Source organism: Pipistrellus hanaki (assembly GCF_964339955.1).
Source record: "Pipistrellus hanaki genome assembly, chromosome: 1".
Taxonomy (NCBI): domain Eukaryota; kingdom Metazoa; phylum Chordata; class Mammalia; order Chiroptera; family Vespertilionidae; genus Pipistrellus; species Pipistrellus hanaki.
In genome coordinates, this window is record NC_140503.1 from 125,342,638 (window position 1) to 125,361,476 (window position 18,839).

General features: G+C 36.0%; 1 protein-coding gene across 11 annotated transcripts in view; it reads right to left on the reverse strand.

Annotated features, from left to right (window-relative positions):
• Nucleotides 1-18,839, reverse strand: part of ARHGAP21 (Rho GTPase activating protein 21) — a 139,131-nt gene that overhangs the window by 46,929 nt on the left and 73,363 nt on the right. For all 11 annotated transcript variants that reach the window (XM_084867877.1, XM_084867874.1, XM_084867883.1 and 8 more), the window contains exons 5-7: nucleotides 8,889-8,981; nucleotides 5,785-5,863; nucleotides 2,249-2,303 (exon numbers count right to left, since the gene is read on the reverse strand). In XM_084867877.1, the coding sequence (XP_084724003.1) occupies nucleotides 2,249-2,303; nucleotides 5,785-5,863; nucleotides 8,889-8,981 (227 nt within the window). The remainder of the gene's footprint in view (nucleotides 1-2,248; nucleotides 2,304-5,784; nucleotides 5,864-8,888; nucleotides 8,982-18,839) is intronic.

The following is an 18,839-nucleotide window of genomic DNA, read 5'->3' on the forward strand; positions in this document are numbered from 1 at the left end:
AGGGCATGCACGTTGGTTGCGGGGGTGTGCAGGAGGCGGCTGGTCGATGTTTCTCTCTCATCGACATTTCTGGCTCTCTATCCCTCTCCCTTCCTCTCTGTAAAAAAATCAATAAAATATATTTTTTTAAAAATATCTTATGGTTCACGTAACATGTTTTAAAAATGAGTTTCTGTTACAATATCCCAGCACCCTTTACTGATGAACCTTGAAGATGTATATACTCATGTCATTCTAGTGAGCCAATTTTCCCCTCTGTTTGCAATCCTTTGTGTTTTCCTTTATTTTAAATGTATTTGTCTTAAGTATAATATAACAAGACAGATAAATTAACCTAATTTTCCACTGACTGCATCATTAGAGAATTATTCCTTCCGCTGTGGCTGCTGCTCTTCATCAACCACACAGCAGGCTGGGGCAGTAATCCCGTGTTTGTTTCCTTCCCTGGGCAGTTAGTGCCATGCCAGCCGCCCTGTGAAATGTGCACTGCTCAAAACTGCGTCCAGCCAGTGCCTTCCCTTTGGAAAGGAAAGCGTCTACTGAAGATGAGAAAACAGTTCTGTTTTGGGAGCACATTCTGTCCTCGAGTCACCAGATTGCACAGAGGGTACAAGGTAAAGCTTTCCCTGCCATCTGCCTGTCATTTTCTAGTCCTTGTTGAAGGGGAGCACTGGAGGAAGACCCTATCTATCTCTTATCTAGTGACCTCATTGGTCCTCAATGATTATGTCTGCTGCTCTCTCACTCTGTGCTATCTTCAGGGTAGGAACTCTGCCACTAGCTCCATATGCCTTGGCGGATCACCTTGGATAGTGGCACCTTCCTGGCGGAAGCTCCAACCCCAATAGACTGTGTACTTAAAACGGTTAATCTATTATCAGTAAAAAGCCACTCCCAAATAAAATCAACACACCTTGTAAATACAAGGTTGAATTCCCTGGATTTCAGTTCATTATATTTACATGTCAGTGTGTAAGTTGAATCATTAGAACCAGCTTTAGTGACATTTTTGTGAAAACAAAAGTTTATAGAAGATTACTTAGGACTTTTGTTGAGCTAAGTTCAAACTAATGCCCTACAAATGAAAATCATTACTTCACAATTTCCATTCCTACCACAAAGGTTCTCTAAGTTCACTATTTTTCTTGAATAAGAAAAAAACCCCCAAAAAAACACAACTATTCACTAAAAGGAATGAAAAAATAAAATAAAACTTTAGTGGCTACTGCCATTTTCTAGATCTAATTGTTAGCTTTTAGTGTACAACTTAATGGTTTTGCTCATGCTCTTTTATTCTACAGAATTGCAAAGTTAATTGAGGAAAAATATCAATTTCTTAAATAAAATTTATATATTTTACCATTTTTTTACTTTCAGCAATATTTAAGCTTACTAAAGGAGGAAAGTATTCCATTCCATTTATTTTCTTTCTAAAAATGAGAAAAATACTTTAAATGACAAAATTTTTAATAATATATTTTCGTTTTCTCTCTAAAACATTAATATGTTTCCCATAAATTGTAGATTCATTTATTGTAAATATTACTAATATAACTGATTCTGTTAAACAAAATTATCTGGTAATTTATAAATAGTAATACTTATTGGAAAATTAATAAATGGTTTTCATAAAATTTCTTTCTTTAAAAAAAAAAAGATATTTTATTGATTTTTTACAGAGAGGAAGGAAGAGGGATAGAGAGCTAGAAACATCGATGAGAGAGAAACATCAATCAGCCGCCTCCTGTACACCCCCCACTGGGGATGTGCCCACAACCAATGTACGTGCCCTTGACCGGAATCAAACCTGGGACCCCTCAGTCCGCAGACCGATGCACCATCCACTGAGCCAAACCGGTTTCAGCAAAATTTCTCATATTAGAAAAAATATTCTAATTTCTGCAGATAGGGTTTGCACCCTGAAGTTTGGCTGTTGGTCACATGACTACCTAGAAAGCAACATTTGGGGTGAACTCTAGGATGACAACAGTAAGAAAAGTTCACTGTGGAATCAATAACACATTTCCATATCGCTTAGTTTTCATAATCACAAAATATTGACAATGATCCTTTTTAAAAAATAATGTGGCAAATTCCAGACTCTGCTAATTGAATAAGAGAGTTTGGTGTTTTTGTTTCTTCCCCCCCCCCCCCTATAATTTTTAAAAAATCAATTTCCTCTTTAAAATATTTTTATTAACACTCATCACTAATGAAAACAATTCATATTTGAATAAATAAAACTTACCACTTGGAGAATGTCTTCATCTTTTGGCATAACACTAAGTTCCAATGTTGTATCACTGAAATTGAAAATATACAAATATTATTTTAGGGGATGTGGGAATATATAAGAAAGACATCAAGAAAAAAATAGTTAACTCAGAAGTATTTCTTAAATTGATTAAAGTTTAAGTTTTGGTTTTTAAAAAAATCTTTATTTTTTAAAATCCCAAGCATTAAAATTAAATTAATTCAAATATATATAGAACACACACACACACACACACACACACACACACACACACACACTAATTATATATTAAAAAGAGCACCCTGCCATATATTCAAGCTATTCATAACTAGTCAAGACTTCCTTATAATTTAGAAACAAATTTAATTTAGAAACAAAGTATATTACTTATATTAAAAAGTCCTAGAACAAAATTCATCATTATATAATTTGTCATTATTTTACTTCAAGTAACAGAATAAATCACACATTTTTAGCATAAATTACCACTATTTATCAAGTTAACAAGTACATGAACATAAAAATAACCAAAGATCCCTCACATTTAACATTTTAAACCATTCTCATTTTGAAATATTCCCTTTGGTCCTCAGAGGTGAAGAAAATCAGAGTTCACCATCACAAGTTTTTTTTGTTGTTGTTTGTTTTTAATGTTTCTATTGATTGTAGTGATGGGGAAGGGAGAGGGATAGAGAGATAGGAACATCAATGAGAGAGAAATCATCGATTAGGCTACCTCTTGCATGGCCCCTACTGGGGATCAAGCCTGTAACTCAGGCATGTGCCCTGACCAGGAATCGAACCATTGACCTCTTGGTTCATGGGTCTCTGCTCAACCATTGAGACACACCAGCCAAGCACAACTTATTTTTCCATTGATTTTAGAAAGAAGAATGGAGGGTGGAAGAGAGGGAGAAAGAGAGGAAGAGGGGGAAGGAGAAAGAAAAGGAGGGGGAGGAAAAGGATGGGGAAGAAGAGAGGAAGGGAGAGAGGGTGGGAGGGAGGGAGAGAGAGAGAGAGAAAAGAGATCAACTTATAACTTATTTTTAAAAACAATATGGTATTTCAACTACTGTGCTTTCTTCTTTATAATTGCATTTTAGAGCCTTTACAGGAAAATGCAACATCTCATTTCATTTTGGTACTATAAATTTCCTGTTCAAAATGATAGACCATTTCTCTACATATGAAAAAGTTCAAAGGAGTAAATTATATTGAGTCTTGCGACCTGGAATCGCAAAGAGAGTGGTCCTGTCCCCATCAAGTGCTTCAATATCTAACCTAACAATATCAAGTAGCATTTTCCCTGATACAATCAAGAGATTAAAAGACACAATCAACAAACAACAAAAAACAAAATCTATTAATTTATGGGTGTCTCTTTTTGATAGATTTGAACCCTTACTTGGGGGGTTATAAATGCTAAGAAAATAGAAAACCAGTAAGAACCACAGGTTCAAATGAATGTGACCAGTAAAATATATAGGTATTTGTATTTAAATGTTTAGAGTTGGTAGAAAATACATACTGATATTTAGGTAAGTGCTTCTGCCAGGGTACATTGTTACATTAATATACTATAGAATCTCAATGGCTTTGTGCTGCATTTTCCATTTGCTAACAACAGCAGATAAAAAGAACACGATTTTTAAAAAGAAAATAGGCCCAGCTGATGTGGTTTAGTGGTTGAGCATGGACCTATGGAGCAGGAGGTCACAGTTCAATTCCCAGCTAAGGGCACATGCCTGAGCTGTGGGCTCAATCCCCAGTAGGGGGGTATGCAGGTGGTAGCCGATCAATGACTCTCTTTCATCACTGATGTTTTCTATTTCTCTCTCCCTCTCCCTTCCTGTCTATAATCAATAAAATTATGTTTTTTAAAAATAAGAAAGAAAATAGGATCATGAAAAAACAGGATTTCTCTATTTTTCAAATTGCTTCATTGACTAAAAAATTAAGAATGTTATTTCATTTGAAAGATGAATTGCACCAATAACAAAAATAAATAATGTGGATTTTGAGGGAAACAAAGATTATAGTTATGGTCACTTGGAAAAGCCTATTTTTAAAGAAGACATATTAACAAATCACTAAAAGTCCTCAAAATGCAGGCTGACAAAACACATTGGTATGTCTACAATGATCTAAATTATTTCGAAGAAAAAGAAATTTGGGGTGGATCTCCCCACTGCCTCTGCAGACCTCAAAATGCTTCACCAGTCCCCAAGGCTCCTCATTACTCATATCAATTAGTATCACTGTAAGAAACAGCTAACTTCAACATTAGAGGCTAGATTTAAGATTTGCTTTCCTTAAGATTGTCATTATATATTAAAATAGTAAGAATACTCTGAGATCAATAAGTCATGATCACATTATCTAATTGTAAAAATGACAATATATCTGGACATCTGTGTAACTAGCAGATTATAGTCTCAGACATCGTTAGAGAAGCTTGATAGAGATCTTTATAAAACAAAAATGTTCAACTTAATTGCAGACAGGTGGGGATGGATAATATAAGGCATTATATAATTCAAAAGTTAATATATCTTAATCTGGGAAAAACCTACAGTAGTGATTATCTAGAAATTAGATTCCAGATTCGTGCATACTCTAGACAGAAATTCAATATGGTAACCATTTTTGCTTTCAATTTCTTTATTTGTAATTTAAAAAAATTTTCTAGGTGTGTGGTAGAGAAAAAGAGTGTAGAACTAAACTATCTTTGAGGTCTTATAGATAGTTACTCTAAAATATTTATTTAACTTTAGAACTCAAAATTCTATCATTCTGTATAATGCAGGTAGATAAATGGATTAAAAAGATAATCTCTTGTTATATTTGTTAAAACAAATGAATAAATTTGAGCCAAGGAATATTATTCAATAAGCTATTTAAAGATTACTAATAGGTTTTGTTTGCTTTTTAAATACATTTTTATTGATTTGAGAGAGAGAGAGAGAGAGAGAGAGAGAGAGAGAGAGAGAGAGAGAAAGAGAGAGAGAAAAAGAGGGAAAGGGGAAGAGAGAAAGAAAACATTGATCGGCTGCCTCATTCACCCCACCTACTGGAGATGGAGCCTGCAACCTGGGAATGTTATGTGCTCTGACAGGAAATCAAACCACCAGCCTTTTAGAGCATGGGACGTGCCCAACCAACTAAGCCACACAAACCAGGGCAGTAAGAGGTTTTAAAATCAATTATGTATGCATTTATTTATATACTTTTGTAAACAAATTAACATTTGTCACTTCAAATAAAAGTGGGAAACTTACAGAAAATCTAAAATGCATGCCTGTTAGACTCTAATGGACTTTAACCACATGTTTGATAAAACTGTCAAAGCAAAGCTACCAACTAAGCTATCCTGGCAACTCCCAAGTGCGTTATCCACTTTAAGAGAAAGTTCCACATCTCCACATCAAACCAATTTCCTACAGAAGTACAATGTTGTATTCAATCTACTTGCTCCACTGATTTACAAAAACCCATCTTTGGCAAAATTAATTGTATTTCAAGAATCTTACCTGTTCTGAATTAAAGCAATTACTTGGGAATAGGTCTTTCCAATAACACTTTCTCCATTGACTTTTATAATTCGGTCACCTTTAAAGAAGATTAAAAAAAAATCACATGAAGAATTTCTAAAGAAAATCACTTCTGAATACTTTTGAAATATGCCTTGAGTAACACAATTATTTTTTAACTAGAGGCCTGGTGCATGAACTTCATGCACGGGGGTGGAAGAGGATTGTCCTTCAGTCCAGCCTGCACCCTCTCCAATCTGGGACCCCTGGAGGGATGTCCCACTGCCCATTTAGGGCAGTCGGACATCCCTCTCACAATCCAGGACTGCTGGCTCCCAACTGCTCACCTGCCTGCCTTCCTGATTGCCCCTAACACTTCTGCCTGCCAGTCTGATCACTCCCTAACCACTGCCCTGCCAGCCTGATGGATGTCTAACTGCTCCCCCGCCAGCCTGTTTGCCCCCAACTTCCCTCCTCTGCCAACCTGGTCACCCCTAACTGTCTTCCCCTGCAGTCCTGGTCCCTCCCAAATGCCCTCCCCTGCTGGCCATCTTGTGTCCACATGGGGACAGGATCTTTGACCACTTGGGGAGAACTCTCTTGATCTTGTGTGTTGGAATGATGGTCAAACTGCATATTACTCTTTTATTAGATAGGATAAAGGCCTGGAGCATGGGTGGGGGCCAAAATTGGTTTACCCTGAAGGTGTCCCGAATCAGGGTGGGGGTTCCCTTGGGGTGTGGGGCGGCCTGGGCCAGGGGACTGTGGTGGCTTTCAGGCCGGTCATGTCCACCTGGTGACCCAAGCACAGGGCCTGGTATCTGGAATTTATTTATCTTTACAACTGAAACTTTGTAGCCTGGAGCAAAGCCAAGCCTTCTGCTCGCTCCATGGCAGCAGCCATTTCTGTTGGAGTTTATTCACCTTCTATAATTGAAACTTTGTAGCCTTGAGTGGAGGCCTAGGCCGGCCAGGGCAAGTTGAAAATTTGGCTTCCTCGGTCACCGGGGGCAACCCTAGCCTGCTCTCTCCAGCTCCGTGGCTGCCACCATTTTCTTGGGATTTATCTTCTATAATTGAAACTATATCCTTGAGTGGAGGCCTGGGCTGGCCAGAGTGTGTGAAAAGCTTGGCTTCCTCCATTGTCGGGGAAACCCAAGCCTCCCTCCTGCTCTTTGTGGCGGCAGCCATCTTGGTTGGGGTTAATTTGCATACACTGATTGGCTTGTGGGCGTGGCCTGTGGGTACAGCAGAATGATGGTTAATTTGCATATTACCCTTTTATTAGGTAGGATGTATCCTTGCTTATTAAAAATAAATCTAAAGTTTAATATATCTGGCTTCTTATGAAATACTACAGGCCTGGTGCACGAATTCATGCATAGAAAGGGGTTTACCGGGGGAAGGGCTGTGGGCGATTGGCTGGCTGGCCCCGCCCCCTGATTGAACTCCTGGTCAAGGGGACAATTTGCATATTAGCCTTTTATTATACAGGCTAGCCATGTTTTAAATAAGAGGTTTAGTCATTGATGAATTTAGACACCTCAAAAGATATAGTCACTGAGTGACCATAGCTCTATTATTTATGCCTCTATCAGCTGTTTTCTGAGTTGTAGTTTTCCTGTTTACTCTGTCATTTGTGATAGAGAAACATTATTCAATAAACTTAAACAACTGTTTTAGTACCTTAGTGTCTAATTCTATACAGCTTATTTACTTGTAGTATTCTCCCAATCTATTTAGTTTATTGATTAGCACTGTATGACAGAACTTAAATATTGGTATGCACATGGTTGAATGTGTTCTTCATTTTAATAGGGAAACAAACATTTGGATTACTCAGGAAAACTTAGGGGAATAGAAAGGAAAAGACTGGGAGAAAAAGGACAGGCAAAAAAGGAATAAAGGAAAAAATGTCCTTTGTATGTGCTTATCACAATATCTCCATTTCATCTTTTCAACCTTGTGAGGCTTAGAATGTGATGGGTGATACCTTCTTGGAAATGGAATCCCATATGTGTACTCATGTGCACATTATACATATTAATGATATTGAAATTAGGCTTACTTTAAGTGTGATAAAAGAGATAATTAAGGTAAGTAATAAAGGTAGGTAACAATGCTCCCTAATAAATCTTAGCAATGACCACTCACTACTGATATTTGAAATTTATCTGTAGCTAAAAAGACATTTTATTCAAAAGTTAATAAAAAGATAGTTTTTTTACTAATACCCATTTTAAATTATTTCATATTCAAAAACAAGAGAAAATAATAACTTTTTTAGAGTGTGCAAGAATGTAAATGAAATCTCTACTTGGTTTTTATTAAAATCGCAAAACATTTTAGAACAAACAGCTATCAGATTATATGAACTAATAAGTACCAGCAGATGAGGCCAGGCTTGCACTGCATTAAAGAGTTAAGCTACTTTCTGTGGTGCAAGTTAATTAATTCAGATGAGGTACTTTCAGAACTAGGAGATCCAAGAAGATTAATTCAATTATGTCAACAAATACCTTCATCATTTTCCTACCTTGTAATCTTTTGTCAAAATGAGCATGTGCAGCCTGGCTGGTGTTGTCCAAATAAAATGTGTGCAGCCTGGCCAGTGTAGCCCAGTGGTTGACCTATGAACCAGGAGGTCAAGGAATAATTTCTGGTCAGAGCATATGCCTGAGATGTGGGCTTGATCCCCAGTGTGGGGCATGCAGGAGGCAGCAGATTAATGATTCTCTCTCATCAATGATGTTTCTACCTCTCTCTCCTTCTCCCTTCCTCTCTGAAATCAATAAAAATACATATTCTGAAAAAATGAAATATGTGCAAAATAGGTTCTTTAAAAGGGCCTCTGAGAGTCCATTATCTGAATGGTAAACCAAACTGCCCACAATTTATAATTTACATTAGTTATTTCTGTTCAAACCCATCTATTTGGCACCAACAAGCAATCAGGTTTCAAAAAATAGTAATAATAGATGTAAAGAAAAGGCAGAAATAAGCAAAAGTATAACTAAGGAAAAAATTAGGAAGTGAAATATGGAAGAAGAAAAAAATGGAGTGAAAAAGAAAAAAAGGTGTTGTGTAAAGAAGAATATCAGCACCTGTGCATAATCCGGCCTCAAAAGCAGGTCCTCCTTCTTTAACCTGCTTAACAAATATGGTATCCATCGGTTCCAAGCGGTTTCTTTGTTTTCCTGTAGAGAGAAAATAAAGCCCAAAGCATAGTTTAATTTCACAATATTTTATTGAAATATAAAAATGTAAAAAGTAATTTAATTGAAACAATTAACGATTATGAATGAGTATTAAATACATACCCTAAATTTGTATGCTAAAATCATAATTTAGGAGTTTTCACTGCACTACTCACTACCACGTTTTAACCTTGTCTTGTGCTAAATGAGCTTTAAGTTATAACAATGACTAAGGCACAGTCCTTCCGCCTTAAGGATTCTGGTGGGAGAGAAACATACAAAGAATGGTATTATACACTAAGTGGCAAGATTATTATGATCTCTGAACACATAATAATCTGGCCACTCATATATATTAGAGGCCTGGTGCATGAATTAGTGCATGGGTGGGGTCTGGCCCCCTGGCCAGGGGGAGGGACATGGGTGGTTGGCGGGCCTGCCTGTTGGTCAAACTCCTGGTAGAGGGGACAATTTACATATTAGCTTTTTATTATATAGGATATACACTGAGTGGCCAGATTATTATGCATTCAGATATCATAATAATCTGGCCACTCAGTGTAGTGTAAAATATATACAGTCCTGACTACAAGGAACACACAATCACCTCTGGGAGTCAAGTATTTCATAAACTGCTGTCCATGAACCATCTATTCTATAGTAACATCCAACCAAGGTGCTTGCTATAAACCAATGTTCCGGGTCCAATAAGAAACCTATTGGACTAACACATACTAATATTTGAGACCAACTAACAGTTTCAGTAAATTAGAAGCCAAGGAAAATTTCACAGATAAGAGGACATTTAAGCCAAATGATAAGCATCATGGTAAGTAGAATGGGGAACAAAAAGGGAAACACACACAAAAAAAGGGGAGACAGTGGTTCTCAGAGTGGTCCCAGACCAGAAGCGTTTCTCTCACCACAGAATGCAAACTTTTGGACCCCACCCCAGATCTATTGAATCGGAAACTCTGAGGTGACAGTGAAACACACTCCAGTTTGAGGAACAACAGCCCTGACCTTAAAGAAGAATATGACAGACACATGCATGGAGTAATGGAACAATACTTGTTAAATAGCAATGCAAGGCAGAAAATGATTAGATGCAAATAAAAAGAATTCATAATTATTTCCCATATAAAACTGAATTTTTATTATTATGGTGTATCACAAAAGTGGCCCAAAAGAAGGTTCCCAGGAAAGGAAGATTAACAGCTCCCATTACATACTTAGTAATTTACTCTGAAAGAAGTCTTCCTAATTAGTGAACCACTAACTCAAGTACTAAAAAAAAAACAGGGTTTAGTGAAAATTGCTTGTGATTTAGAAGTAAATAAATAGTGACTCAAATCCTTACTTTGTTATTTGATAGTTCAATTGCAATTAAGAAAACATTTTTACATAAAGAAATAATTACTTTTTTCCTATAATATAATTATTCTATGTTTTTATACTCCTCAAGGGGTTCTCAGAAGACTAAATGTGGTAACATTAGAATGCTCTTGGCATGGCATGTAATTAAATAATTCCTCAGTAAATGTATATTTCCACTCTTCATTGCATACAGCTTAAATGTGGACGAGTGTCATATTTTTATGTTCTCAATAATTAAAATTTTGAATGGTTATAAAAACACACTTTCAAAATATCTCATCCAATTTTAAATACTATAAATCTACATTAAATATATATCAGATATCTTCCCAAGGAAATTCCATATAGCCTTCTCTCTATATTCAGATAACATGAAAATATTGTAAATCCTTTTGTCACTATGACAGTTATGACAGACAACCATGAGGACTTTATCCATGACGTTTAGGAGGAAAAAGAGAATTAATAATAGTCAAATCCCTACTACATAGAAGAATGTTCTAATTCTTAAAGTACTTAGGGACTAATTATATCTGCAACTTTATTTTCAAATGATTTGAAGGGGAAAAATAAATCAAGATACCCACATACCCAGACACAAACATGGATAAAGTAAATATAGCAACATGTTAATTGGTGAATCAAGAAGCTATACTTTGAAAAAAGTTATTTTAAAAAGCTGGGGGAATTTTTCTGTATATGCCATGCTTTATTTTCTTTCATAAAAGCTATCACTACCTAAAATTACATTTTCATTTGCTTACATATTGGTTGTATGTCTCTCCCACTAAATTGAAGAGTAGGGATTTTGTCATGTTCCCTTATATCCATGACACCTATGACAAAACCTAACACAGAGCAGGCATACCATAAGTCATTATTCAATTAATGAGTAAACTTATTAATTCTCACGAGTCTTCACGATGGGCGCTGTGATCCCAATATCACACTGAACTGAGGTAGAAGCAGAGACTGACAACTTTCAAAGAGAGCAGGGATTTGAACCCAGGTTGGAATGTGAACATAGTGCTCCATGCTGCTTCAAACGGAACTGGATTACTTTACTCATTTGTCAAGCTTTATGGAATACAAGTAGACAGTCCACTTACAACTAATTAGAAAGGATGCAAAAACTTAATTCTAATCAAATTGGTAGTCAGGCTAGGTTCCTTGCTGGCCAACTCAGCCTTTACAATAGGTGGCTTTAAGTAAACCATCTATTTTTTTCTTGGCTCAAGACTTGAGGGTTTAATATGTTTTGTCGTATCAGGTCATTGCTTGCATAAAAAAAATTATATAATAAAAAGAAGAAACATTTTTCTTATGAATGTCTTCTAAAATATAAAATGTCAATGACCATTAGTGAATTCTACAAAATAATAAACAGTTGGCTGATAGCAATGTAGTGACTTTTGAATTTTTTGATAGAAAATTTTATTTATATAGAATACGTAGATGTAGTCCAAAATAATTTGATTCTAAATTCAATAAAGGAAATACTAATTATGCAATGACTACTTGTGTAAAAAAATGACACTTTGCCAATGACAATTTCCTCAATACATATGAGTAGACTAAATGAAATAAGAAATAGACTAAAAAAGAGACCAATCCTATAGCAAGCCCTATTATATCTGCTGAAACCTATACTTTTGATTCTTGTTTCTGGGCTTTCCTTTCTGGACTTTCTTCAAAATTCTGACTTGCTATTACTACCTAGATATCACCTTTACCACAGAAAAAAATTCCCAGATACCCACTAATTACAGGCTGGGTCACTACAAAACATACGTCTCCTCAATTTCCATATTCTTTAACTCCAAGTCTTGAGTTAAATAATTGGTTCATTAATTTGAACAGTGTCTTCTTTTTAATATTTGCTCTTTGCAATTCTACTGGAATTGAAAAGCCATGGTATCAAGTTTAAAGTTTATTATTCAATCTCATGTCTTAATTTTTTTTTTAATCGGTTTCTAGATATAAAAAACTAAGAACTTGATCCTGAATTCTGGCAATTCTCCAGGAAAAATGACTCCTCACTTCTGTATGACAATTTGGCAGCATCAGATGGCTTCCCTGGCAATTCTTAGCAAAAGCCTCCCCAGTTCTACATCTGTATTTTATAATTTCTCGGGTTTTTTTGTTTTTTTTTAAGATCACAAAGGACAGTTTAAATACCTTATTCATGTGTCATTTCCTTGACCTTATCAAAAGAAAAGAAAAATGTTTCCTTTTAGCACCCACATGTAATTAAATCTTTCTATATTTGAGAAAAAGGAAGTAAAAATACAATAATCTTACATGGACAAGAATGGCTAAAATGAGCAAGTACAAAGTCTCATTTTATGCTATTTAATATACAATTAGTAAAGATTTAAATAAGAGAACAAAAAGAAACATATGTGAATTTACCTGAAGTTAAAAATTAGACTTTGAAATCAGAAACCATGCACATACTTTTATATTTTAATAAATATAGTCAGTATGGAGAAAAAAATAACTGAGTAAAAAAATAATATATATAGGATATCCAAAAATGCATACAGAGATTTTGAATAATTATAAAGGCAGTGTTTATTAAAATATATTTCATTTTCAAAATTGAGCTATCAGTTTTTAAAGTGTATGTACATTTTTTTGAGACACCCTTTGGTAGTAGCTGCCAAACAAGCAATGGATAAACAAGCAGGTAGACATGATTTTTATTCTCCATTTCGAGTATCATGCAAGTAAGTAGGTCAAAGGGTGGGCCCTGTGACCTGTCTATATGGTTTAAAATCTCGGCTCTACCACTTGTTTTCCAAGTAGGATTTCCAGATTCCACATATTTGGTACATACTTGTATTGAAAATTATTAGTTACCTACCAGAAATTCAAATGTAATACATAGCCTCCTGTATTTTATTAGGCAACCATATCTCAAAGTGAATTTTTAAATTTTAAAAAAAATATTTTTATTAATTTCAGAGAGAAAGAAAGGGGGAGAGAGAGAGAGAAACATCCATGATGAGAGATAATTGTGCTAGATTGGCTGCCTCCTGCAAGTCCCCCACTGGGGATCGAGCCCACAACCTGGGCATGTGCCCTTGAACGGAAACAAACCTGGGACCTTTCAGTTCGCAGGCTGATGCTCTATCCACTAAGCCAAATCAGCTAGGGCAATTAGACAAATATTTATTTACTAGTGGCTCAGTGCATGAAATTCATGCACATTAAAGGGAATTAATTAGAGGAAATATTTTAATATTGCTATTTGCCCATTCTCTATAATAAAAGTGTCAGAGCCGGGACCGGTTTGGCTCAATGGATAGAGCGTCGGCTTGGGGACTAAAGGGTCCCGGGTTCGATTCCGGTCAAGGGCATGTACCTTGGTTGCGGGCATATCCCCAGTAGGGGCTGTGCAAGAGGCACCTGATCGATGACTCTCTCTCATCGATGTTTCTGACTCTCTATCTCTCTCCCTTCCTCTCTGTACAAAATCAATAAAATATATTAAAAAAATAAATAAATAAATAAATAAATAAATAAATAAATAAAAGTGTCAGAGATGAAAAAAAAAAAAAGTAAAATGTATATGAAAATCTCCCTCCTGTCAGAGTCTGGGGAGCACCGCAGGACCCAGAGTCAAGTCCCTGTCCACCACCACACACCTAGAAATCATGTGAAACCCAGACCTGGCCAGCCCCACTCCCATCAAGCCCCGTAGGGAGGGATACATAGCCTCAGGTTCCTGCGCAGGGGCAGGAGGGCACGAGGACCATTTGCATATTAGCTCTTTATTATATAGGATTCCTACCTAGCAAGGTTGCTCTCAGTATTAAAAACAGATAATCCATTAAAATGCTCACATAATGTCCAATACAAGTAGATATTTAATAAATGTTACTATTTTTGTCTGATGATAAACCTTCAGAAGGTCTACATACATATCAGTGGTGATCCGGGTCAGAGTGCTCATCACACAGCAAGGGCTGGATAAAGACTGGTTGAGGTAGTATACAACCTCAATTGTCACACTTTGGGGAAGTCTAGAATGTTGACCAAACGGAAAAAAAAGAAAAAAGACTAAAGAAAAGAAGGTAGAAAAGTAAGAAAGACTGTACTAAAATATTCCCCACAGTTGACAGGAACTACATACACACCCAATTTCAAAGAGACTGAGGTCTAAATCTAGAGTGCTTAATCTTTAGACCTTGGGCTTTGTCAATCAGAAAGATGATTTAAATCACAAATGACCCTCTTCTGTGAAGAGTACTAAGGTCAAAATCACCTGCAACATTTAATTTATTTCAAAATTAAAGAGCCCTATAATGAAGTCCCACAGGAGAATAGATAAGCTTAGGTCAGGGAATCCTATATTTCCTGGGACAGGAGAAATATATTTCTTAACAGATTGAAAAAATATATCCATTACACAAAGAAATACCTATATTTTAACCAAAAGTAAAGAAATAGAAAATAATGGCTATCACCGAGATTAAGCTTTTTCTCCCCCTTCTCAGAGTTCTCAAACATGCTATTAAAAATTTTTTAAATGAGAATAAATTTTCTCTGCTTTTATTATAAGTTACTTTTTAGGTATTTTATTTATTAATTTCTTTGCTGTAAAAACAACAACAACTCTATTTCTATACAAGAGAAGGCGGTTGAAATTAAACCGCTTCAATGTGAGTTATAAATTAGCTATGGGACAAAATATACTCTCCACAAAGTGGAAAGCTGAAGAGGCACATCACGTAATAGAATATTAGAGCTCCAGGCATCAATTATTTAAAGAAAATCAATTAAATAGCTTGCTGAAATTAATATCTATTTTCAGACTAAAAATAAATGAAACTGTAATGGAGATTAAAGTAATATCAAAGTTAAGTCTGAATGATAAAAAATGATCTTTACTTCTCCATGATGGATAATAGATTGCCATAATAAAAAAGGGGCATGTAGAAGAATTTACTGAGCATAGTTAGGAATTATGGATCCACCAAGGCAAAACAACAACAACAAACAACAAACAAAAAAAAACACACCAGGAATAATAAGCACCAAATTCAGGCTCATGATTAGTTCTGAGGGGAAAAAAAAATGTGGACAGTAGTATAAAATATATGCTTGCAGTCAGCTATAGCTAGGAGCTCTGGTGGGGGAAGACATGTATGAGAGGCATGGCTGAGAGAGGCTGAAATGTTAAGATAACAAAGAGAGATGGCAAGCATTTAGACATTACATTTCCCCCTATATTTTCTGTTTGCCTGAAATATTTCATAATGGTTATTTTTTATTGTTGAAAACAGGCTTCTAATTTTTCTTGTGGGGGTTGGATTTACTGATGGGCACACATAATTATCTTAAGAGCTTATTAGAGACACATTGCCTAGCATAAAAAATCCCTAGGTTTCCTATGATAAATATAATACATCCTAGATGATAAAGAATTAAGCAGAATCCAATTTCAGAAGACTAGGACGGCACATTAGTAAGTACTTTTTCCCTCTGATAAAGGGCAGAAGCACTAAGGGAAAAACATATATATATATATATATATATATATATATATATATATATATATATGGCAGCTTATTAAATCTAGGCGCTCCACAAATTTCCACTTTTCAGGGTGATGGCTAGTACTTTAAATCTCCCAAGTCTCCAATCTACCAGTTTTAACAATTAGCAGGAGCTTCAGACCCAAAATTCCAATAATCTCTGGACACTGTCAGTAGAATGTCACCTGTCAAGTCTCAATCACATTCTATGTATTATAAGCAAAACATACTGTTTCTCTACTCAACCTGATTTTCAAGTAATACCAAATAGGGTAAAATGAAATAAGGAAATTTGTTAAATATTTAAAAGTAGACCATGTTCTAATTCAGTGGTCGGCAAACTCATTAGTCAGCAGAGCCAAATATCAACCGGACAACGATTGAAATTTCTTTTGAGAGCTGAAAACCGACTTCTGAACATGGGCCATGAAGTTTCAATCACACTGTATGTGTGCACCCGCACGTGCTATTTTGTGGAAGAGTCACACTCAAGGGGCCAAAGAGCCGCAGGTGGCTTGCGAGCAGAAGTTTGCTGACCACGGTTCTAACTTACTTATGATAAACTTTCTTTCAACCCACACCTATTAATATTTTTTTTCCTTTTTACTGTAGAAAATGCCCAATGCACAAAAATAAATAAAAACGTAGAATAAACCCCCCATGAATACAACTAATTATTAAAAATCTATCAATTTGTTTCATTTACACTACTCTTCATTTTCCTAGGACATTTTAAAGCAAATTCCAGATATCACATATATTCATAAATCCTTTAAATATTCAGTATGTACCATTAACAAATAAGAATTTACTTTTTGTTTTGTTTTTAAGGAATGACAACAACTACATACTCTGGACATCTCCCATGGTTCTCCAGAGTATGTAGTATTCTGCTCAGGATGGATAACATAAACAGACAACAAATTCAATCCTACGTTCAGCTGATTCGACATTAAGGGAAATCAGCAAGTCATGACATGGAGATGATAGCACCAAAAGCTGAGAAATAAATTTAGAAAGGTTTCATGTATAAAATCACAGTGGTATCCTAAATTAAATTCCCAATGGAATGCTCAGGCTATGTATTCAAATTCAGTGAGTTCACATATGCAAGAGAACATACCCTCCACGCAAATCTCCAATACATAAAAGAGTGCCTGGCATAGAGTAGATGCTCAATTAATATTTACTGCTGGTGGGTTCAAATTACAGCCCTGGAAATGCTAGCAGTAAAACTGCACCAAACCAACTCAGAAATTTGTTTCAGGAACAGAATCAGTTGTACAAGTTTCTTCACAGTAGAAAGAAAATGCTGCCACTTAATTGTAATTTGAGTACAATACCACTAGGTGTCAGACGTGAAACAAAATGTTCTGGCATTTAAACTACCTGGGCAACAAAGACTCTAGAAGGGAGCCTTTCATTCAACAAATATTTACTAAGCTCTGACCATGTGCCAGGAGCTGTCTATCCTACAATGAACAAAACAGTCCTGGGATCTGCCTTCTGGAGTATTTGAAGTTTTTGTCTGTCTAAATTAGAGTTTCAGGAATTTCACAAACTATGTCTCACACCTAAATTCATAGCCCTGTTATTCCTGTTGAGTTAGATTTAATTTCTCTGCAAACCCAGAAACAACTATTACAGTAACCTAAACACCAGCAACTACCTTTCTATCTCTGACTTTACCATCGATCCACCCATTAACCCATTAAACTTGCTCCTCGACTCTATCAAGACCTTCCTATCCTTTTAGCCCTCCCTATTCTTTAAGACTACCAGTCTCCATCCAGAAATCACTTTCTTTCTTACTAAGATTACCCATGGACCACTATTTCAATAAAACTCACCAATAACCTCAACTTCCTTTCTCCCTTGACCTTTCAAAGTATTTAATTTGCCAACTCTAACTGCTCTTGTTCTTGGCCTGCTATTACCCATAACCCATTCACTGAGAGTTTCCTAGTTCAGCCGAGTTCTTGACACTATTCACTAAAGCCTCTTGCTTATATTTTATTTATTTTAATATATTTTATTGATTTTGTACAGAGAGGAAGGGAGAGAGATAGTTAGAAACATCGATGAGAGAGAGAGTCATCGATTAGCTGCCTCTTGCACACCCCCTACTGGGGATATGCCTGCAACCAAGGTACATGCCCTTGACCGGAATTGAACCCGGGATCTTTCAGTCCCCAAGCTGACGCTCTATCCATTGAGCCAAACCGGTTTCGGCTCTTGCTTATATTTTAATTCCCATTTCTTCAAGGTTGCCTTCTGGAACTTGCTATTCCATTCTGATTTCTTCACACCATTTGGATAACCTTGTTACTTCACTCTATCTCAATTGCTGTATCCTCTTCCTCCCCCCGCCCCCCCCAAAATTATCGCCCATCCTTATTTCCTCTTGTCCTATGGCAGGTGAGGATTGGGTTACCAGCCTTCTGGACCTTGCTCCCCTACATAATCTCTGCTCATGTTTAAAACCTCAGTCAATCTCTATTCCTCTCTCCAGATATCACAGACATACAAGTTTCCAAAACGTAAAAAAAAAAAAAAAAAAAAAAAAAAAAAACACCAAAAAACTTCTTCCTATAATTCTACATAGCTATCATCTGTTCTTCTTCATACCTTCAGTTTCATACTTCCTATAACAATAGTTATACTCACATCTTCATTTTCTTCCCTTCTGACTCAGGAGATTTCAGGCACAGACAAATGTCCCCAAGGGGCATTTGCCCATCCTCCACTCCCATATTCACTGAGGTTCACTGCTCTAATTTATGTTCCAAACCACTGATTCTTGGATCTCTCATCCCCTCTGTCCACTGTACTGAACTCTTCTCAGTAACCTTACCAATGTGCTACTTGTCAGGTCCAGTCCAACAGCACTTTTTAGTCCCCATCCTAATGAATTCTCAATAACAAATAACAAAAGTTA